The sequence below is a fragment of the Apiospora marii genome, assembly GCF_038362585.1.
Source record: "Apiospora marii strain CBS 49790 chromosome Unknown utg000002l_segment0_segment0, whole genome shotgun sequence".
Lineage (NCBI taxonomy): Eukaryota > Fungi > Ascomycota > Sordariomycetes > Amphisphaeriales > Apiosporaceae > Apiospora > Apiospora marii.
In genome coordinates this window covers 4,416,257-4,439,096 of record NW_027117373.1, presented here as the reverse complement: position 1 = coordinate 4,439,096, position 22,840 = coordinate 4,416,257, and the positions used below count along the sequence as shown (strand labels likewise).

The following is a 22,840-nucleotide window of genomic DNA, read 5'->3' as shown; positions in this document are numbered from 1 at the left end:
CTACGCGAGGCCAACGTCCAGGGGAGCAGTCCACATGGGCTCCATCAGCGCGACATCAAAAGAGGCCCCCGTGAACGAAACATTCAAAGACACTTAGCACCTGCCATGGGTGTTTCTTCTCCATAGCTACATAGTTCCCAGATGGATGGGAGTCTGGGTGTGAGCCTCTTCTTGGCTTAAAAGCAATGCCGGGCCGCATGTTTCTGTTCGAGCTAACCTCTTCTTCCTCCACGGTCTGCGACCATTCTTACCTTTGTTCCAGTTTCATTTCTTCTTCGAGCCGAGCTCACTTTTAAAGGGCCAGGCGCTCGCTGTGGTATTACATTCCCTTCTTTTCGGTTCGTTGCAGGTCAAGTCGTCGTTTTCGCCGCCGCCATGTTGAGCTCCAAGTCCGTGTTGGCACTGTGGTGTCTATGCAGTGTCGTAACAGGTAAGCACTGGTCTGCGCTTTGTGTTAGCCAACAGCAGAGAGACGGCATGTTGACATTCGATACCTAGGTCTTGTCATTCCAAAGGTGGAATCCAGGGATGCCGATCCCCGCCTGGCTCTGGTCAGCGCCCTTCCGCTCCGCATCATGCCGCTCGGAGCCTCCATCACATTCGGCATACGATCTAGCGATGGCAACGGCTACCGTCAGTCCCTGCGCAACAAGATCACCGCATTCGGAAACCCCGTAAACATGGTGGGAAGCCACCCGAATGGAACCATGAAGGACAACGAGAACGAGGGCTGGCCGGGTTTCGTCATTGACGAGGTTCACGACAAGTCGAACCAGAACGTCCCGATCACCAAGCCTAACCTTGTTCTCATCAACGCGGGCACCAACGATGCTCTCCAAAACCGGGACGTCGCCAACGCTGGAGCACGTATGACCAGCATGATCAACGACATCTTCAAGCAATCTCCCCAGGCAACCGTGGTCCTCTCATCTTTGATCCCGAACCGCAACCCCGATGCTCAAACCCGTGCGCTCCAGATCAACAGCCAATACGACAACGTAGTCAACACCTTGAGGGGACAAGGCCGCCAGATCGTCTTCGCCGATATGCAAAGCGCTGCAGGCCCCACGCTTGCCGACATCACGGATGATGGCACTCACCCGACCGACGCTGGCTACGTCAAGATGGCCAACGTGTGGATGGATGCTATCGTCCAAGCCACATTGGCTGGGTTCCTGCGAATGGCCGAGCCATTGGCAGGATTCCCTGATGATGGTGCCGCGTAGGCAATCTGCTGTCTCTTCCTTGCATATCATCGGCGTTATTGGAACCCCTCAGGGGTTATGTTTGGCTTTACCACAGTGCGATACCCCGGCTTCTGTTTCTTGTATATTGTATGGTATTATACAAACCTCTTCGAACGTATATATATATAGTGCCGTTGGCTGTGCCTACGAGTCATCTTAGCACTGCCCACGGTTTTTATAATGAATTAACTTTCAAGTCAAATAAGTCAGTATATGATTGACTCACACTTCTTGTCTTTGTACGTGATAGAATTGTACGCCGCGCCCACAACACTTGTGTGCAACTATTGCCGATAGGCCGAATGGCGAAGAGAACTCATCGTTGACCACTAGCCAACGATAGAGATTCCCGTGGCTCCAACAAAGGTGGCGGCGCTCTATTGTACTGGTCAGCAGTTACTACCAGCCTGGCATGCTTAGGTAGGGTTGGGCAAGAAGTATTGACCCCTGACCGCCGGGTAGGGCTCCAGGAATGTGGCGCGAGAGGGGTCGCGTGAATGTATATGGTGATACTGTCAGCCACCGATCCAAGGCATTGGAAGCGAGATGGAGCTCATGCTCGAAACCTGACTGTGAGCGCTTCCTGTTGATCTCGATCATCCTCGTCAGAGGGCTGGCTGTATTCAGATGCCAACCCCCCCTCCCAAAACGATATGCAACTGTCTGTTTTCTGTTTCCCAGCTCCTGTAAGCCAAATCTCCATCACTTCCGTCTGTGATAGAAGGTAATGGATGCGCAGGGATGGACATAAACGGGATAGTCCCACCCGCGTCTAAGAAAAAGAGAGTTTGGCCTGGATGGAGAGTAACTTTCATTGCTTTTCCTGCCATCGGATCGATCTTGAAAGTAGGTTATACGAGAAGGACGACGAGGCACAAGACCAAAAGGTGCGGCTGCTCCTACCTGCAAGGTATTGGATCGGAGCCAATATTAGACTCTGGGCCGCTCTCGTGCTCTCCGATGCTTTTCGCGCACATAGTGCGCGTCCATGCACACGAAGATGATCCGGTAGGCTGGAGCAGGCGAAAAAACCAATCATAATCCCGAGGGGAGGGATCTTTCCCGCGGGTGAGCTGGGCACGCGTTGCCAGCCAACCGGCGTTACACAAAGGGCGCAATGACGTCTGTCAGGCGGATAGCTGCATGCTTTGAGGGATTCCTTTTCCTGTGCGTTCCCCGCAAGGCCATGCTGACGCCGGGCGTGCCCGACTGAACGGATTTGATAGCGGCAGGCAAAAAGTAACTGCTAGGCGGGCAAGCACGGGGTACATGTTTGATATGCAACGGAGCCGGCCGTGCTTCTGCCGTGCCCAGAGAAGAAGCAAACCGCGTGCCTCCCACGCGGGTTTCCCGTTCTCACACCGGTTCGTATGAGGGGGCTTGGGTCGCCGAGAAGGCAACCCCAAAGGTCACTTCTAGCCTGCGCCGGCATGCTCAGCTAGAGTGCCTCGGTGGTCATCATGTGGGGCGATGATGGCAGAGGCACCGAGGCACACACAATCAAACTTTACGGTTGCTGTGCCATATGCTTGGTGTGTGTGGCTTTCATTAATTTCCAGTTCAGCCAGCTCCCAGGTTTCTTGGAATAGCACACTAGCATACACACACCACTACACAAGAAGTGGTTCTGCTTACTGGATGACTCAGATGCGTTGCTGTCCAACGGCTATTGGGACGGCCTCCTTTTGTATTTTGGCTGCCTTTAACGCCCTGCGCCGCCACATTACACGAGCGAGATTTATTGCTCCGTTGGCGTCAACGAGAAAGGAAGAAAACGCGAAGAGAGCTGATCAGAGTCGGGAATAAAGAGTTAGGGGCATTGCCGGTTGATGTATCCGCCTGGAAAAGTATAATTGCGCAAATTCCACTACGATTCTCCATGTTGTGGGATGTAGATGGCAATATCGAATGTTGCATTGAGAGGAGAGGTGAGGAGAGAAAGTGCCGATCGCATGTGCATACACCTCAATTAATGGATTGATGTAGGTCTAGGTTCGGTACAAACAAATATCGGGGTACTATTAGTGAAGAGGGCTCGGAGAGGATCAATGCTGCAACCTAATTGGCTCCAGAGCGAAAATGCACTGCAGGAATGTTGAATCAACAACCAGACTGATGTAATGTATGCGTGCTGCTGGACCCGTGCCTGCGTGTTGCGGGTGCAGGTGCAGGTGTAAGGTCAAGCGCAGGTGCCAAGTGCGCAATTGCTGCGCTGCACTTACTTGTTATTCCGCGCTGTGGTTGTACTTTGGCGGTTAAGGTTCATGCAGAATATGGAAGTTGCTGATGCGGTGGGGCTGACTGAGGAAAAGTCCCATGTTCATCGCTAGTCGTTACTGGTCGTCCAGTCGTCCAGCTGTCTGTCCATTGAGTGGTGCGCCTCGTCCCTCAAATCGTCGTCCCTTGGCGTCGTCCCCTTGTCGTCCCTTGTCGGTCTCCCCTGTCGCCCTCGCAGTCTTCCCCACCATCTCTCACCCGCCAAGATTATAGCGCAAACTCAAAATCGACTTGCTATTACCAATTCCGGCCCCTCGATGCGACCCTGGTTAAACGGCCTGGCGACATCCCAACCCTAGCCACGCACCACGCTCCCACGGTTGACGGACATCTGCAGTTGTGCGAGAAGTGGCACAGCAGCATCCTGGCATCCATCCCGACCGCGGCAGGGATCAGGCCCTTGCTAAAGGTGACATTTACGGGCCACGGCGCGAGGTGGGCGAGAACAAATGGGCGACGCCCTCATCATTTAGAGTTTCGTGATCTACAAAAGGCCCTTCCGATGATACAAAGCAGAAATACACCACCATCGCTTCCGCATTGTCGGGCCAGAACCCGACGCCTGACGGGAGTTTCGAGGGTGGCTACCGAAAGGGAACCGCCGAGCGCACAAAGTCTAAGGGCCACAGCAGAAGCCACAGAACCCTTCCACCAGAATTCCGCCCCCCGTTGCTTGCTACGTTACGTGTTCTGGTCTGATTGATACATACTTTTGGCATGGTTCTACCTGGCAACCTCCTTTTTCGTCGGCAGTGCAGTACCGATGCTTGCATCTAAGTACCGGTGATGTGATATACACGAGACCAGGTAGTTCCTCCGGCCGTGCTGAGAGTTCCTCCGGACGGGTCACTCCGGGCAGGCAAGATCAGCGTGACATGAGGACCGAACAATGTAGAGCTGACTGCTTCCCCGTCGCGTGGAATATCGCGACATGGAGGAAGTATTACGGGGTCTAAGAAGGGGGGCCGGCGCCAATGTGCATGATCTCGATAAGGGTTATATCCGGGACAGGGGGGTGGTGTAGGCGGCTCGTGATGTAAATCCGAATACACATGATTTCTACGTGCCGTACTACTCCGTACGAGCCGATAGCAAAGAAACGCTCTAGGCACCGCAAGTGCTTACCTAGCCACCTTTCTGGCTAAAACAATAGATAGCAACAAACGGCAATACTCGTGGATACGCCATACATCATATTGGCCCAAGCCACGCTGCCACGAACCAACACTGAGTGCTTCTCGAACAGGGAAAACAGGGTCTCTTGTTTCGGCTGGGGAAAAGCAGTGCTCCACCATGAACTTTGACAGAGAATTTGGTAATCCCGACCAGTAGTGGGGGCCCGGTACAGCTGACAAAGTACCGACCCAAAAGCTGCAAGGCAATCCTGCTTTTTCTTGCTGCCGCCACATGAACAAGGAAATGCACCGAAAAAAAAATTAATGAAGAAAAAACTAAATGAAAAAAAAGTGAAAATGTCTGAACCCAGCGATGGCATCGCCGAGTTTCATATCTTCTGTTTCTTTTTTCATTTGCTGGCGATTTAATTGTGAGGGGCTAACACAGCTCTCGCAATATCTATCAGACAGGGGACTTTTCGATTGGCCCCATCTATTTCCGAGTCTGCCACAGCCTGGGCGGGCGAGGGTCCCTTGGGCAAAGTAGCAGTAGAGCCTCGGCTTCTGCCATGACCTGAGCTGACCTACCTAACCATGTCGTCGACTCCGCTGCGTTATTCGTGCGAGCTGACGAATGTCGCGAAATCCGAGTCAAGCGGCCAACACACTTACCAAGTTTTTTTTTTTAGGGGGAGGGGGGAGGGGCGAGGGGCGGGCGGTATTTTGGCTTTCAAGGTAGTAGAGAGAGATCTTCCAACGGTGCGTGGGTATCGCAGCCAGGCATGCATCATCGTCAGTGCCGAAAAGGCCAAGGCTTGCGACTTCTCTCTCTCTCTTTCTCTCTCTCCCTCGGGGCTCGCTCGGCCTCCTGAGGCCCCAAGATTACCTGACCTGACCTACACCTAACCACGTACTTACGTACACAGTAAGCCGGTGCGGCGCTGTGCCGCCCAGCCCGCCCACGTTGCGGAGGTTAAAGTTTTGCTTCTTGTCCACTATCACCTTGGCCCGGTGGCTATTTTGTTTCGGCCTCTCCATGGTCAGGTAACAGAAACAACTTGGTTCTCGGAGCAAAGGGCCCCATCAGCTCTGGCCCGCCTGCTGGTTGGCTTCGTATCGTATGTATCGCCGCCCACTTCGAAAGGGGGCCTTGGGGCCAAGCTGCCCTCATGCTAAGGTTTACAAGTCGGTCGGTCGGGTTCGCTGTATTGGCGAGACTGGGCAGCCCGTTCGAGTCTGTCGGTCGACTGTTTCCTTCCCTTTTCCAAATATGGGACCCCAGAAGTACGGTGAGTCCCCGTTTCAAAGTGCGTGCGCGAGCGCGCGACAACCGAATCGACCGTTGTGGACGGAGATGCCGGATTTGGTCCGGAGTTAAGCGCGCGGCTGTAGCAGTAGCACCGTGGCGACGAACGCGCAAACGGACGATGTGAAATCATCAAGACACTGGACGTGGAAATGATCGCTGCCGGACGTCAAGCGTTCCAAGGAAACTGGAAATCGCATTCTTGGTGGCATGGCCAATGCATGGCACATGGGCTTCCATTTATCAGACTTTTTCAACGCCGTCATGAACTGACAAAGACTCTTCGTGTTGGGTATCATCGTCTCCGTTAGAGGCAGCTTTTAGTTTCGGCGTGACCATTTGGCGGAAACCGTATTCGCCGGGCCGCTGAAGTATGCGGTGTGCGGAGGGTGGTATATCCGCAAAGGCAATTTGCTTGATTGATGCGCCGTGCTCATGCGCCCACGATTTTGGCATGATTTCTGTTCGCATCGCCAGAGAGTGAGAGGGTATGGGTGTGGTTCGGTGGTACGTACTATGCGCCACTCGTCCATCGCCCGTAGTCCCCATCCCTCCGGAAATAATCACGATGAGTTCTCGATGCAGTGTTGTTTTCTTCAAGTAATAATTGATTGCCATACGTTTCTAAAACGGGGTATAAATGCCGATCGACAGGCAGGGACAACGCTTTCTATAGATACTGTGGACATTTCGCTCAAGCCAAGATAAAATCAAAAACCAAGGACCACGTGCATGGCCTAATCTGGTACCTTCCCAACCCTAGGAAAGTAAGAAGAAATAGAAACAGGTTCGACATCATCGCCTCCAGCGACCCGAATCAATCCAGAAGGACTGGTCGCTTTGCATCTTGTCAAATTGCATGACCCTGGACAGTTTGACGTCAGGCTGCTGTGGGATTTGCACCACTATCCTGTTGGAAATGTGGGTGGTGACGAATCCGGTTGAGGGCCGTTCAAAGTGCTTGGCACGATTCCGTCCCTCAGCCGCAGCGAAAAGGTGCAGAAATCCCATCTGATCTGGCTGCAGCTGCATCCAGAAAGGGGATAAACCCATCGCCATCCTTCTGTCCAGCCAGCCTTGTGGACCCAATCGCCCATACAGATAGAGAACGTAGGTACTTGTAGACTAGAGGGCGTAGCCCAGTGATTGTTACCCTCCTCCACAAGAGGTGGCGTCAATGTTCGTGAGGTCGTGATATGAGAGGGATAGAAAAGACCAAGACCGGCCGAGCGGCAGAAACCAAGAGCCAGTCCCGGTCTGATGATGGCTGATGATCATGGACCAATGCGCCGCTCGCAGGAACACTATCAGAAGCAAAAGCGCTACATGTGTCCCAGGGAGCCAGGCGCCAGGCAATGCAATGCAACACTGTAAGCATGTAGGGGTGCCAGGTGCGTATGGCCCAGGCCCAAGCGAGCTGCAAGACGCGCCAGGAGACAAAGCTCCGGACGGTACTTTAGATAGCCATGTTTGACAATTGGCCTAATTTTCCCACCATGGCTAAGTTCATCATGCCTGAAGATTGCGATGGGAACGCTGAAAGATTTGGTGGTGGGGCCCAGAAGCGGATCTCGCCAAGATTGAAGGGTCCCCTTGCGCAGAGTGATTATTCCCGGATGCTGCTGAGGCGCATCCGCCCCAGTCGAGCATGGTGGGGTTCGCAGATTCCCATATTGGGGCCAGGATGGAGCCATCACGGTTCCATCCATCGGTATTTGTTCACCATCGGGCTTTGGTCGCTCAGCTGAAGACCTTCACAGTATTGAGCCCCGAATGCAGCGTGGCTTGCTGTCGAGGCCTGGCAAACTGTGTTTGTTGCCAAAGGTGAACAAAAACTGCTGGTGTAAAAGCTAGGTAGGTGTGTCGAAAGATATTGGACGTATTTGCGTATGGCTTGTAGGCAGGTTGTATGTAGAGCAAGGCACGCCGCCAACATTGCGTCGCAGGTGGTGCCGAAGATCCCCACTGTGGGCTTAAATATCGCCCGCCTCCATAAAGCCGAACGCCGACGACTGGAGAACGAAGTAAAACAAGAGGCCGAATCGCCACTCCGTCTAGGGTCCGGTGGTGTTGTCCCAGTAGCGCTTCCGTGCCGCAATCGCCACCTTGTTGCCTGTGAAGCGGTACTGGAAGAAGTTGAAGACGGCGAACTCGTCCCGCGACATGACGTAGCTGTCGGGTTGCGCCTGCACCTTGGTCCAGATCTGGACCAGGGCGTTCTCCAGTATGCTGCTGATGACGGGGTCTTTGGCGCCGTCGGGGCTCTCTCTGGCAATCTCGAGCGCCTGGGCGACTTCGTTCTCGGCCGAAGACCCCACGGCCGGGGCCGAGTCCTGGTACTGCGACGACATGTTGATGAGCTGGAGGATGGTGGAGGACTCAGAGGGCGGCGTGGGCATCCGGTAGTTCACGTAATAGTGAGAGTGCGACTCCTGAGGGTTGACGAGCAGCATGGTCATTGGGAAGGTAGGTTTCTATGGTATATAAGATACGAGACTGCGAGGCGAATTCTTGGCTGTTGGAGGGGGTCTTGCTTTGCTCCGGAGGCGAATAGCAGTGCAGCAACAGGTGTCGTACGGTAAGGGGGGGTTTCAAGCAGAATAAGTAGTAGTACGGAGGTGGGAGGCGTTCTGCCGTGTTACTCTGAAAGTGATAGATCTCAATTAGGAAACCAATATTGTTGCTCAATAGCTGTTAAGTGTGGACTTGTGTGTGAATCTAGCCGCGATGTGCAGAGGGATCAGCTCGCCCTTTAATAGCAACCTGGGTGTATACTACTGCATACGTACGGACGACGAGAATGCCATCGGCTAAAAGCGACCAGGGACAGGGGCGGAGGTATGATCCGATTCACACGCGAACTCTCTGACCCTACCGCAAACTGCGTGTTACAGCAATAGCAGGTACCTCTGGTACGGCTGCTACTATGGGGTTTTCTTCTTTCTTTCTTTTCCTTCGTTCCACGACACACTATGTGTAGTACCTTGCCCACATATTGATCAGCTTCAAAGTGTGTATTGTGGCCCCCCTGTAGGAGCCTGTAGGGAAGGGCCCCCCTTGAAAATGGGCCTGCAAGTCAGTCAAGGTCAAGGGGAATGGAGGATTAAACTCGCGGAGCTCTTACCTGATTCGTATAGGTAAGAAAGTATGTATGCGCTCCCAGCCGGCAGGCTGTAAGGGTCCACTCATCAGTGTTGATAGATGGCAGGCATGTACTCCGTACTCTTTCTTACCCATGTACCTTTTTTTCCCTCCTCCCCCACCAACCCTGGATCCAGGTGGACGACCGACATCATTGACGAAAGACCACCACCGCTACCAACAGCAAATAGTAGTAATGATAATAATAAAACCCACCATCTTGGCCTATGTAGGCAGGAAAGCCCAGCCTTATTTACTAGTCGCTGTATGGCTTGAAAAGCAACCCGACCTAGTACCTAGTATGTGCTACGTATACCGGGTGGATAAGCTGTTTACACTAGGAGGATTACCTATTACCTGAGGTAGCTGTTACGACTACTCCGACTACCACGACTACTAACACCACTACATGTACATCTCTGCATAGTCAAGTCCCAATCTAGGTCAAGCAAGTTAATTGTGCGGCGACCTGAGTAAAGAGCAACGTCATGCAACGAACAAGACCAAGGACGACGAGAATGCTGTCAGTCAGTCGGCCCACAGACCCTGACAGCGATACTTCGGGTTAGCCATGAGAACTGTCTGTTCGCCCAGGAAAACCGAGCAATTCCGTCCCTTGCACCACGTTTTCCAGAATGCTTAACTCTGCTTTCATCTGAGCTTTCCCCCAAGAGCGCGCAGGAGTCGAAACCGCTCTGGACCTGTGCGGAAGCTTGGCGTCGCCGAGCCAAAAAGTCATGATGGGCAGCTGGGCCCCTGGCAGGCCGTGGTCATCCGCTCCCAGCCAAGCTGAGAAAACAAAAACGCCCCTAGTCATCCCTTGGCTCTAGAGTGACCGGCGCGGGAACCTTACTTCAGGGGACCATCTTTATTTTAATCCGACCAAGTCCCATCCAGCAGGGAAAAAGGCAGACGCCCGACGCCCGTACGCCGCTGTTGGGGGGCAGGCACGCCAAAGATGCGACTAGCAGGCGCGGCGCTATCGGCATTAGCTACTACCTGGAAGACTAATGCATCGAACAGGATCGTGTTCGATTACCACAGAGAGAGAGAGGGAGTGAGCAAAGAAAGAGACAAGAGAAAAAAAGAGTTCGGCGCTGAGTTTCGACTAGACAGACAGCCTAACCACCACGTCATGGTGGTTTCGTCTCGTACGCAAACTCTTTTCCTGACATATTGCTTGCGAAGCAAAGCCAGGCAAAGCAAGTAAGTAATTAGAGTGCAAAGGCCCGACGACAAAGCAAGTATTGTGTTACGGCTCGGGTCGGGTAGACAAGGCTGGCTGGTAGGTTGGCAGGTTGTCAAGTAGGTTGTCTCCTTTGTCTCCTCTGCAGTGTGCGTGCACACACAGCCCATACCAGCGAAGCTTAATAGCATAACCTTACCTTAACCCTCGGGGAGGAGGAAGCAGGAGGGAGGAGGTACATGCAGACGGCACTGCAGGCGGGTAGGTACATACATGCGCATCTACCTACAGTACATACATCAAATACGCTGATGGAAGTCTGAAAAGACTCTATCCCGGGGTTTACGTCACGTTAGACTGGAACCCGGCACGTTGTAGTAATAGTAAGCCAGGCCAGCGGCTCGTTGAGTTTCGATTGTTCCAAACCCGTGGATACGGTCACAACCTTCGTTGGCTGTGGGTCCAGCTTACACGCTACGTGCATATAATCTTGCCCACCATTTGCAGTCGTTATTGGCTGGAATTCCACGAGTCAGTTCAGAGTTCGATTACATGTTAGTCAAACTCGTTCAGAGGCCTTCACCGCCGCGCGAGGCCCTTTTGTTCGACTTCTAGCGCTGTAGCGAGACAGGTACTGGTCTTCTTTCCTCTGCAACTAGAGCGCCGAGATCCGGCTATCGGGAGCCTATAAACGCGTCGACAGAAAAATGCATCACGTGGCGCCATTAGTGCCCAAGTATGCATGCATCATCTAGGAACGCCGTGCCTTTTCGACGACAATCTAGCCAGCACGCAATACTCAGGAGGTGGGTTGGCGGTTTGATTTGGTGACTGGCTGCGCGCGCGCATCGTGTGGTACCTCGACAGACCGACCGACCGGTCGGCCATGCCATCATAAGCTCTGGGACGGGTTTCCATTGACGTGGCTTGGGTTTGAATCGATGCGACTCTGGAGCCAAATCGCAAGAAAAAGCAAATGTGTGCTGGCTGGAATCCGACCCGAAAGACACCAGGACGCCAAGGTTGGCGCGACGGTTCAGGCTTGGTTGGGTGCGACGGCGCCGATGACAGCGTCTCAGCTTTTATTTTTATTTTATTTATTTTTTACCTTCCCATTGCTGCTCAGCCTCCAACGTGCCGGTCTGTTATTCAAAGTCTGTACCTATCCGAATGTCGCGACGGGGCGCAATAAGGAATTATGTCGAGACTCTGGATAACGGCCGCCTGCAATTGGCACTTGGACCGGCTTAACCTGTTTCAGGACAAGATTGCGAGCTATAAACTTCTCCTCAGAGACACGCCCAGGTTCGATTACGACTTGAATTGTCGCCGTATAGCAGACAGCAGCTACCTTCAATTCACGCGCGATGCAGCAGCAAGCCGGACGGAACTCTGCAGGCCCCCCAATTGCCAATTACCTAAGTTGACCCGGATCGGAGGAAGGGGGGAGAGAGAGATGCCTTACATCAGTAATATCGGCCGGCCATCGTCGTCAATCGACGTTCTGAGCGCCTGCTACTACGTCACATTTGAGAAAGGCGGCATGCAACTTATTCAAGTGTGTTTTAATCTTAAAAAATGATGCTCTTCTCGAATGGAGGAGCCGGTCAAGTTAAGCGCCCAGGAGGATGCGCCAACACCAGCTACGGCTTTGGACTGGCCACTAAGCAACCGGCCATTCCATTCTGAGTTCACTGTTAAAACCTTATTGAAATTGTGGCTTCCACATGGTGGCCGGGCTTGAGGGCGACTAGCAGCCGATGCAAGCATTGAAGCAAGTATGCCTTCTCTCTGTTATTCCGAGATCATCAATCGCCCGCACGCAAGCAGGACGGTGGGAAGGGGTCTTGTAACTGAGCCGGCGTTGCGGTAGAAACGCTAGAAGCCTGCCTAGCGGTAGCGGGATTGCTTCTAGCTATCATCGATGACTCGATCATGACCTGAAGACTCCTGGGGTCTCCCGTGTTCCAACGGTTGATTTTGGCCGTCTTGTCTATTTTTTGTCAAATGATGCTCTCCCCTCCCCTCCCCGAGAGGAACCGACCAAACGGGAAGGGGTGGGAATGGATGCGCGGACTGACAGCCTGTAACATGCAGAGTCACTGGCCGCAAACTCTATTTCCGTGCAGTCCTCCTCCTCCTCTAGACGAATTGCCCGGTACCCAATAGTGAGTGGCACGATGGCTATAACAGGTAGGTACTGTACATTTTGCTAGTCAGACATGGTGTTCATCTTTTCCGGGACCTCGCCGTGTGTCTCGAATGCGGCGCCCAGCCGCCTCCTCTCTGCTTAGAGAGAGCTGACAGAGCCAAAAAGAAAACAACCAAGCCTGCAGCTGCCCTGCCTAGGGGCGGCCACAGAGTTCACGAGGATCCTGGTCGGTGTTTTGTCCGCACCGCTACGTACGTACATCAATACTTGCGTTGTTTGGCCAAGAGGGTCGATGAGGAACCGGAACGCTGGAACCTACATGCTAGCTGCTTGCTTCATCAAGCTTGACGCGCCGTGCTGTGTTGAATTCTGTGACGAACGAGTTGTGTGCCAAGCACCCCTCCCTCGAGGCGGAACGACGGAAACGGCATATCATGCATGAAACCGGTTAGCCAGATGGGATATCTCGGTCTGGCGAGATCTGGGAGATCGAGTTATAATGCCGATGTTGGGTCTTTCCCTCTGCCTCTACCCCACCTGACCGGATTGAAGGTCCCAGGCGATCCCGATGCGGAAACACCTCCGATGGCTGGCTCGGCCGTTGTGGAGGGCTGCACATGGGAAAAGAGCCCCTCCCCCTTCCCGAGTCACCATGTGTATGTATGCATATCCGTCTAAAAATGCGCACGCCTAAATGCAACCGATGCTGAACCCGGCAGCGCGTGTCTCGTGTGCCCTTTCGAGCCCCGTAAATGCGGTTGTCGCATTACCACCGTACATGAGATATCCCATGCACAGTCGTAGTCCTTTGTCGATCAAAGCCCTGCTCCCCAGACGACCCGAATCACCGCTTGTCACCCACCACGGTCCAGGATGGGCGTTTTCTGCCGCTACCAGCAGTAACCCAACATCTCGACAAACTGCCGGGCTGCGCAGTCCAGCCTCTTTCTCTCTCCCTCTGAACCTGAAACAGTCCTGCTCCGAGGATAGTGGCACACATGGTGTATGTTAACCCGATATTGAACCGCATAACCAGCCCAGGGAAACTCTCTTCTGAGAAAAAGATCCAGAACGCCGGGCCAGACGGGTCTATCGCATCGCTGTGTTGCGGCGGGAAAATGGAGGGAGATCACTCAATGGATCTGCCTTCCCTTTCCTTGGGTCCCCCTTCTCCCATCACTGCCTGAGATGCCGTCTTATCCAGAAGACCACGACAAATTGCTCTAGAAAGGCACCGCTAAACAACTAAAAGCCCACCTTGCAGTATTCCATTCCTCCTAGCCCACGGTAGATTGCTGGTGTTAGTGAATGATAGACCGATCGCCCGCTCAATCCAGCAGCTCAGGTGCCCTCTCCGCCCCCCTTCTTCTGGGGTGCTTCTAGCGTGGTTTTGCCAGTGGCTGTCTCCATCCAGACAGGCGTGCAGTGCCAGTGCGTTGTAAGTAGGCCGGGCTAGAGCTATAGTCTGTATCAGCTCGGGATCGACGCAGGGGTCATCGTTGCATGCAGCACGTTGCACTGAACACCAGCCAAGCACGCCCACCACCGGGGTTATACCTCCGACAACCCATGCATACTTCTCTCTGCCATGGACCACGAGATACGAAGATACAAATTCACAATAATTCGAGAGAAATACCAACCGATGGCAATTGTGGGAATAGGTGTGTTTGCATTAGTCTACAAGTGTTACATGATATACTTGCATAAGCAGAATGGTCTAAAGGGGAGCAGAAATCCGTCATACAACTACAAACCTCCATGGATGGCGCCTGTACCCTAAACAGCGAATGGGAGGCAACCTCCATCCTAATAAATCTTACATTGAGAGGGCATTGCTATCCAGAGAGAGGCGCAATTATTTCTTAGTTTTGCTCACCCTTTTGCCGATATTCCAGCCCCAAGATCGGAGGACCTTGACAACCTTGGGCGTGACCGCCGCCGTCAGAGGCACTCGGATGAAGATGAAACTCTTGTGAATAGCATAAGCCAGTGCTAGTTGCGTACCAAGACCTGGGTGGAAATATCGGGTTAGCAATCGCATCCATCCACTCGCACCACGTTTGTCGGACTTACTGGCTTCCGCCTTATTCCGGGCATCGGCTTCCTCGACGCCCCAAGTCGCCATCTCAACGTGCTCACTGATCTCGTCGTTTCCAAAGTTTTCTTGCTCCGCGTTTTTCATAGACTGCCGGTAATCATGCCACCAGGTCTTCACGTTTTCGGGTATCACTTTCTTCGCATTCGAAACGACGTAATGCTCCAGAGCGCCTGCGGAATTCCGTTAGCATGCACCGCACGTTTACCTGCTGCCTCTGGCGGATATACCTATTCTGTCCGTCCCGACTATCCGCACCAGCAAGAAGCAGAAGGGGAAGTCCAGGATGCTCATGGCTAAGTATACACCCACGGCGGACCAGCCGTATTCCCTCGACAGCTTCTTCAGGCGAGCGCTCAGCCCCTGGGGCTCGTTGGCGTTTGCATTCTTGCCGTTCGAGCCCTTGGGGGCGGTCTTGGGATCGCGAAGCTTTGACGTGTGGTGGAAGTCGCGGCGCGTGGCTCGCAGTACGGATTGTCTAGGTCGGAAAGCGTGGCTGGGCAGCTTCTGTCGCGCGGACAAGTTCGTCCGGGATGCCTTTATCGTCGACTGTGATGCTTCGCCGAAGTTTCGCACCCATAGTGCCCTTCCCGAGATTTGCGCCGCCGCGCGCGAAGTCGGAGCCCCAGCGGGACTGAGGGCCGTAAAGCAATTACGTAGCGTGGTTCGCAGCATGGTGTAACAGGTTTTTCGGACAGTTGAGCAGGGCAATCGTGTCGATACTCGGCAAGCGCAAAGGGAAGGCTGCCTTGGCTGTCCTCGGCGGCGAAAATCTCCGAGCAATTAAGCTTGCTAAGATTCCGCACCGGAGGTTCCGGCTTGTCTGTGGCTTCCAAGTAGATTCCAACAAGAGGCAGAGTCGCCAAGTCGTTGTGTCGCGAGAGCACGGATTATGGAATTGCTAATCAGGGTGAGAGACAGCTGTCTTGATGAAGATTACGGGTTTTCGTCATGGTGAGCTTATCCATGACACCTGAGAATACCGTTTACGGCCAGGCGAAAAAGCTAAAGCAAAATTTTGGGCGTACAATGGGAATTGAAGCATTAAGTGGAGCTTCACAGGTGATGCGACAATCGAAAGGGCATGGCGGAACTGCTGAGCCAGCCCCGCGCGGCTTTGCTGCAGTGCCTTTCACCTGTGGCTTGCAGTAGTTCTTCAGCGCCACTTACTGCCCCCTCAAGAGTCCGCCAGCTGCTGGCAGCAGTCCATCATGTAACTCGCAGCAGGTCGGATTCTGTTTCCGAAGCGTGCAGAACAGCACCTTGTCCTCGACAATGAGAAAACCAAACGAAAGAAACATGGCCTCTCTATCCTCCAAGCAGATCTCCTAGTTTACAAATGGTATATTTCGGATGATGATGGACCCATTCATCTAAATTGGCGTGATCCTCCAAGGCACACACAATCATAAGATCCAATAGTCGTATGACTAAGAGGTCGCTTACTGGACGTCTAAGTAGGCTTGAGGCGCAATGTCGAAACACGGACTTAAGCCTCCGTAGTGTTATACTTCCGTTATTTCTTGTGCCACCTATCAATTACTGATATCTCGTCGTTGCGGGTGGCCCTGTCCTACATTGCAGGGTAATGTTCAACTTCCCTTCCGGGTATCTTTCTGAAGGCAACAGAGTTAGATTAATGCTTGCAGGGTAGTATATAATTATATTACCCTGAATGGGTAAGTTTCAACTGTTATTGCTTTCTGAAAGATACTTGATAATGGCACACGTTGAACAGTACCCAGCAGGGACGTAGAGAAGATGCATGGCCTATTCCCTGATTGCACTCCACGTGCAAAGGTTCAAAGGTGCAGCCTGCCGGATGCCTTCTTCCTAGTCTGCGATGACGCGACATTCGATAGAGCAGATTAGGAAATCGATCTGGACAGCGGATGCAGACAGCCTTATCCTCACCACAGACTCTGCCATCATTATTGAGTCAGGGAGGCTCCCATCGGATAGAATCCGATAGTGTGAACCACGTGGTCCATAACATTACCACTTCCCTACTGGGAACTTGCTGTGGTAGCTTACTCTGCCCCGTCGAATCACGAGGGACTTCGCTGTCATGCTGAAGAAACGAAGTTCTAGCGGCCTTCTAGAAGGCTTGACTCGCTTCTGCTAATCATGGGGGTCCCTTCAGATGAATGTTACGGCGAGTCATTCCCATGGTCATCATCGCCAGCTGAGTTTGAAACGAATCCAAGCGAGCACGACTGTACAGTACATCGCCGCTGTTTCCAGCTGGACGGGATGTGGGGGACCCGTACTAATATATGCTGGCTGACGTCCTGCAGAATGACTTGAGGCGGATCAAGATGCATCCCTTGTTACAGTACGGTAGTATCAGGCATTCGCATCTCGGACTTCTGGCCCTGTCCGAGACCGTCGCACCCAGCGTACCTTGCAGCGTAGCTGGCTGACGACGAATGTCACCCTGCGGTAATCATCCATAGATGGCGACAGCAAATGCTGGCCACCATCGAAAGGTATACAGTAACGGGCCGCTAGGAGATCTGGTAACGGATGCATGACGGGATCTCGCCATGGCAGCCGCTAGGAGGATACATATCGGCGGCAACAAGGTTCGAACCTAGAAATCTTCTAGAAACATTCCCTGCCGGGGCTGCCCCTGCACTGGTAAGGCAAGCCCAGCTTTCGACCAGTACCAGTATATCCCTTCCATCTGCATACTACGGTACCATCCACCAGAAGTACCTACCTTTTGCCTCACTTGGTCGGAATTCGACCGATGCTGCCACAAGGTTATGTCCGTGTGGATTCGATGCCGGGGGGAGCTGAACTGCGCAAGCCATGACCCTGTATGACATCCAACACGGCCGACCAAGGATCCCGACCATCACATCTCGTCTGGAAGGCGGTTAAGGTTAAGTTGGATCTGCTACGCTGCAGCGAACATCGATATGCCCAGAACGCTCGATCCCTCCCCAGGTGGGATGAACGGCTATGGCCATTGCACGAAATCGAAAATCGTACGATGTGGGCATTGGCTATGACAGGTTTGAAGGGGGAAAACTCCCACGCCTGATTCGTGCAACATCCAAGGCCAAAGTCAACCCAGAGGCACTGTACAGCAGCCAGAGTGTGACATGACGAATAAGGCGATGATGTCGATTTTGTCGACTTTTAAGCTTTTGGAAATCTTGCACACACTTTTCCCCCATAAACCGGCCGTGTGTCATACGAACTCAACTTGAACAATCCGCCGTGGTGTATTATGCTGCTGCCATCCAGTGCGGTTACCAGTTGGTTTCAAGATCTTGCTCTGGTTCCCGACCGCCAGCCCAGAGCAGATCCAGACTCGGCCATTTTCCGTCACCAGGTTATTATCTTGAACATGATGTGTAGCAGGGGGCCGATCGCGGGGCATTACCCATCCCTGTTACGACCGCCAGCCGGGCCCCTGTCCGTTGCTGCCCAGCATAACCCGGGCACTGCGCCTCCGCTTTTTACAGTACGGACATTGTTTCCATCGGATCCGGGCCTCCCTCTGTCGGATCAGTCCCCCGGGGGTGTACTGTCGGATAAAGTAAGAATATGCTACGAGTTTGACGTTTGGCGTTCCAAGGATCGCTATTCGTTCGGCGGGCCACGGTATTGTTTGGTTACGTCAGTTTGCTACCACGATGGAACGCGGGATGCCGAAGTAAGCGACAGCAATAAGAAACTCTAAATTGAATGCTGCCCCGGTCTGTTCTGTATTATTTGATACTACATGCCTACAGTATGTACGCTTCGAGTAATAGAGGGAGGACTAACTGACTCCTTCAGGTGGGTATTCTCACAACTGTAAAGGCGATCTGCGCTGCTGAAACGGCAAGTAACGCTTTGCCAGGCTTTGTCAGCTTCGTGCCACGATGATGGCTTGGGCCGGGTAAAAACTCACCCCGAATATCGTCGAGTCTGTCTTAAGCAAACTCTGATGCGGTCATGCATATGCTTACTTCATGCACACCTTATGTTCTCTTCCCAAGAGCCTCACACAGGGGCCCAGACAGCGGGAGCTCGCTCACAGAGGATGGATTGCAGTGTTGGATATGATATGATGTAGGGTTCGAAACGAGCTCCGAATCTAAAGACCGCAATTCTTCGCAATATCTGCTTGTTCTTGATCAAGATTATCATGATATTTCGAGTCGTGGTCGAACATACGCCGTCTTCAGTGCGATATGGCGTCAAAGCGTAAAAGACTCGACTGTGTTGGGAGGCCGAAGTGATGTATGCTCCTCAAATCTACAGATCTGCCGTGCCGCCACAGGAACCAGCAGCAAACCCCCTTTATCGTAGCCGCCGCCGCCGCCGCCGCGATCACTTGACCGTCCTCCTGGGAGCCGCCCACTCCGGCAGCACCTCGGCCACCTGCTGCTGCCAGTTCGGGTCCCCCCTCCAGAGCCGACACTGCCGCTGCACCCCCTCGACCATCCCCGGGGCGTCGGGCCGGCCCCACGGCTCCCGCGCCCCCGCCCACTCGATCGTGCGCGCCAGGTAGTCCGAGTACACGCCCCGGTCGCCGATGGCGAGGCGCGCCGGCCGCGCCGCCCGCCCGAGCGCCGCGGGGCTCCGCAGCGGCAGGCACCGCGCGTCGATGTGCGGGAAGCAGGCCCGCTCGCACAGGCAGTACATGGCCAGCGCGACGGCGAAGACGTCGGACCGCGACGTGTGCGGGCTCGCTTGTTGGTGGGTGGCTTGGTGCGCCGTCGGGCGCGGGTCGAAGCATAGCTCCGGGGCGTGGTATTCCATTGTGCCCGCGGCGCTGCAGGGGCCGCCGGAGTCCGGACCGGAGCTCGCGTCTTCGCGGCAGGCGATGCCGAAGTCGGAGAGGAGGACGTAGGGGGGTTTGGGGGAGTTGGGGGTGTCGCGGGAGCGGAGGAAGATGTCTGGGTTCGGTGTTAGTCGAGGGGCTACGTGCGTGGCCTGTTCTGTCTCGGGGGGAGGGTATCTCCCTTTCTCGTGGGGGTTGGAGGGCGGGTTCGTTTAACTTACTAGAAATCAATCGTCAGTCAAGTCCTCCTATACGGTCTGGAATGATTTCTTCCTGAGTCCACCCACCTGTCGGGTTTGATATCGCGGTGTATGATGGGCATCCACTTCTTGGGATCGTTTTTCTGAAGCTCCATGGATATGAAACTCTGGCCCGTATTGAGGAAGTACAGAACGTCCGCCAACCCCAAGAATGAGTGCCAGATGAAGCTCTCCGGGATATGGTGGTCGTGGTTCATCTTCCTCTCTTTACTGTAGATTTGTATCATATCTTTCAGCGAGCCTCGATCGCAATATTCCATATAGGCAGCCGCCTCGTATGGGGGCTTGATGTTGACGTAGGCATGAACGTATTGAACAATGCCCGAATGCATCAGTTTCTGGACGAATACGTCAGAGGTTGCCCGTCGTGCATATGCATATTGATGGACTCACCCGCATGTAGCCGATCTCTTCGCGGAAGAGTTTGATCAGCTTTATGTTATCGCTTCGATAGCATTTCTCGACGTAGAGCGGGCCGGCATGGTGCTGGCGCACGATGTATACGCCGGAGTTCATCCCTCCCAGACCTCCTTTGCCGTCGTCGATGGTCTTGATTCTCTTATAGATATGGTTCAGGGGTGTAACGGATACGGGCAACCGCTGAAGCGGCCCCATGCCACCCTTGCGAACAGCCACCGACATAGGTGGCGGCTCGGGCAATTTGCTGGACATCGTGTCGACAGTCGGTGGGCTCGCGACCTTGGATGCTTTGAGGTCGACTCTGATTTTATGGCAGCAACTTTCGGGTTCTTTTGAGGGATGTCGGAGTCGCTTGGAGGTACTAGAGGAAGGACTGGTGCGGTCAGTCTTTCTTGGATCTCGTAAAGGGCTCGTTGCCGTGCTAGAAGTTCAGTAGTCGATGGTTGGCTACGAATTCTCGGTTGTTAAAGAGCTGTCAAAGAGGCAGAAATGATTGATCGTGCCCAGGAAGCCGAGTTGAGGCTGACCGATTTGTATCCGTATAATCTTGAGTCAACCTGTTTATTGCATAATGGGCAGTAACTTGAGTTACTCTGACACGAAGTGCTGCTGCCGAAGCAGTTGCCGTGGTATAATGAGTCCAACTGAGCAATACCTCTGGGAAGAACGCCGGTTGGGTCACTAAACAAGAGATCCAGATGATCAGCTACAACGAGTATCATGGTCAACAACAGGCGTAAAGAAGAACATGATCTCCACTTACCAGCCGGTTCTCCGTATGGTTCGCGTCAGTCTCCAGCGAGGCGATACTCGTTCTGATACCAGAGCCTTCAACAAACAAATTGTACCACATCCACTGAGCCATCCGTTCCCCAAAGGACTTCAGGGGATGGAACCGTGTAGACCCTTCCCTTTGACCCGGGACTCGCACTTATCCCAGGATACGCCCAACAACAAGAAGCCGGTGCACAGCGAGACCATTCTTGATTCTGATGACAAGACAGCAAAAAGAGGCAGTGGATGCATCAAAGGCGTCACGCAGACCCGCGTGCCTCAATAAGATTCACATAGCTTGTTCTCGCCACTTGAAAGTCGACCAAGTGCTCTGTCTTTATAGAGACGAGGCTCACTTGCCTCAAGGCCCCTTCAAGTCGAGGGGGTCCTGGAAAACTTGGTAAGTTGGCATCACGTCCCTGATAGTCAACAGGTACGACGCCGATGTCGTGCTTGGCTTGGCAAGTATCCGAGAGGGTTCCAGACTATTTACACCTTTGACAACTTGGAAATGCCACGGCTAAGGCATCATCTTCGCAATTTACCAGGCAAAAGGGGAAACACCCCCTATCTCTTGATTAAGGGGTGAGCGTGAGAGAAACAGAGAGAGAAAGAAAACCTTAAGGGGCTGGAGGTTGTTGAAGCTATTGCAGCAGGGCACGAGGTGTCCCTTCATACGCCCATTGCCACGCAAGTGTGCGTTCTGTCCGCTAGATCGACGTCAGGTCGCGGCCCAAAACCCCTTTCGGCAGCATAACGCCTGGCAAATGCACTGCGTATAGGCGAGAGTCTGCGTATAGTCGAGATCATCCATGAATTGCCAGGCTTTGGAGAGGGCAAACAGTTACAGAGAGGGATTTGGGTACAGAAACGAGTAGCATGCGTACAAAGGTACTTACCTAGTCGGCGCTGCGTACAATGGTACATGGTCGACGATGCGCAGCCCACATGACTACAAGCTTTTGAGGGACCAAAAAGTCTGCTAAGGCACTGCTTTCTTTCCCAGGCCACGATCTCCCAGGGCGACAGCAACCTTTGCGAAGTTTTCCTTTCACGACGAGCACAACCAGCACAACCATCTGTTTTAATTCTTGTGAAAAGGCACAGCCCGCTTGTCTATTATTCGCCGAAGAGAGAACTCGCTTGTCTTTTCTTCGTGAAAGAGGGCACAACCACACAGCAACCTTGGTGAGCATTCACTTCAACCCCGTATCGCCGGCAATGCTAACTCTCAAGGCCACAGAACGCCGACGCCATGGACAAGCACCCCGATCTCTCTGGCAACCGGCCCACGGCCTCACAGTCGTGTCCTCCCACCATTGGTGGAGGAGCCTCCGGCGTCGAACCTCCTGGTATCGACTACGAGGACTTCGTCTTGTTCCCCGCCGCCGAGGAAGGCCACGATGCCGATCGAGAGTCCGATGAGGAGCGCCCTGGCTTGACCCACGCTCCAACCGCCGAGACGGCCTCGGGTGTCAACAATCTGGGCTACTTCGAGATGCTGCACGCCAAGAATCCCGAGAAGATGGCGGTGATCGAGGAGTGGCTGAACAACATCCAGGCCCCTGACGACGAGGACGGCGAGGACGACAAGGACGGCGAGGACGACAAGGACGACAAGGACGACAAGGACGGCGAGGATGACAAGGACGGCGAGGACGACAAGGGCGATAAGGATGGAAAGGATGGAAAGGATGACAAGGATAAGAAGACGCCCCCTCCCATTCCTCCCAAGTCCGCAAAGCGATCCAAGCAGTAAAGGGGGGGGGGGAGGGGGGAGGGGGAAGGGGGATTCATAGACAAAATTAAATGTCACATAGGCAAATTGATAATGCCATTCGATCGGATAAAAAAGCAGACGTCTAATCCAGTTCCTAACCAAACGGACTTCTCGGATTTTCGTTACTGTAAGTTGGGAGCGAGAACGCCTGTATTTCTTGCGTGGCTCCTGTGAATACGAAATAGTACTTTACCTCGTGGTGCTCGCACCATGGAAGCCTCATAGGAACACATGTATGAGGCCAATGTATGTTCAATGCCAGGAGGGGGTTGGTAAAGGAGACAGACGTCAGCGGACATGG

General features: G+C 53.5%; 5 protein-coding genes across 5 annotated transcripts; 2 read left to right on the top strand and 3 right to left on the bottom strand.

Moving 5' to 3' along the window:
• Nucleotides 1-375: 375 nt before the first annotated feature.
• Nucleotides 376-1,226, top strand: PG985_003088 (carbohydrate esterase family 3 protein; the record flags this gene model as incomplete). Its single annotated transcript, XM_066822857.1, has 2 exons — nt 376-430; nt 499-1,226. 2 exons carry the CDS (start codon nt 376-378, stop codon nt 1,224-1,226), a joined length of 783 nt encoding a protein of 260 aa, XP_066690289.1.
• A 6,773-nt stretch (nt 1,227-7,999) lies between these two features.
• Nucleotides 8,000-8,404, bottom strand: PG985_003087 (uncharacterized protein; the record flags this gene model as incomplete). The annotated part of the gene is made up of 1 exon (XM_066822856.1): nt 8,000-8,404. One exon carries the CDS (start codon nt 8,402-8,404, stop codon nt 8,000-8,002), a length of 405 nt encoding a protein of 134 aa, XP_066690288.1.
• Nucleotides 8,405-14,282: 5,878 nt separating this feature from the next.
• PG985_003086 (peptide alpha-N-acetyltransferase) lies at nt 14,283-15,197 on the bottom strand (the record flags this gene model as incomplete). Its single annotated transcript, XM_066822855.1, has 3 exons — nt 14,283-14,437; nt 14,501-14,695; nt 14,753-15,197. 3 exons carry the CDS (start codon nt 15,195-15,197, stop codon nt 14,283-14,285), a joined length of 795 nt encoding a protein of 264 aa, XP_066690287.1.
• Nucleotides 15,198-18,851: 3,654 nt separating this feature from the next.
• PG985_003085 (uncharacterized protein) lies at nt 18,852-20,237 on the bottom strand (the record flags this gene model as incomplete). The annotated part of the gene is made up of 3 exons (XM_066822854.1): nt 18,852-19,482; nt 19,593-19,903; nt 19,959-20,237. The coding sequence occupies 3 exons, from the start codon at nt 20,235-20,237 to the stop codon at nt 18,852-18,854; spliced, it is 1,221 nt and encodes a 406-aa protein (XP_066690286.1).
• A 1,777-nt stretch (nt 20,238-22,014) lies between these two features.
• Nucleotides 22,015-22,518, top strand: PG985_003084 (uncharacterized protein; the record flags this gene model as incomplete). Its single annotated transcript, XM_066822853.1, has 1 exon — nt 22,015-22,518. One exon carries the CDS (start codon nt 22,015-22,017, stop codon nt 22,516-22,518), a length of 504 nt encoding a protein of 167 aa, XP_066690285.1.
• Nucleotides 22,519-22,840: the final 322 nt, after the last annotated feature.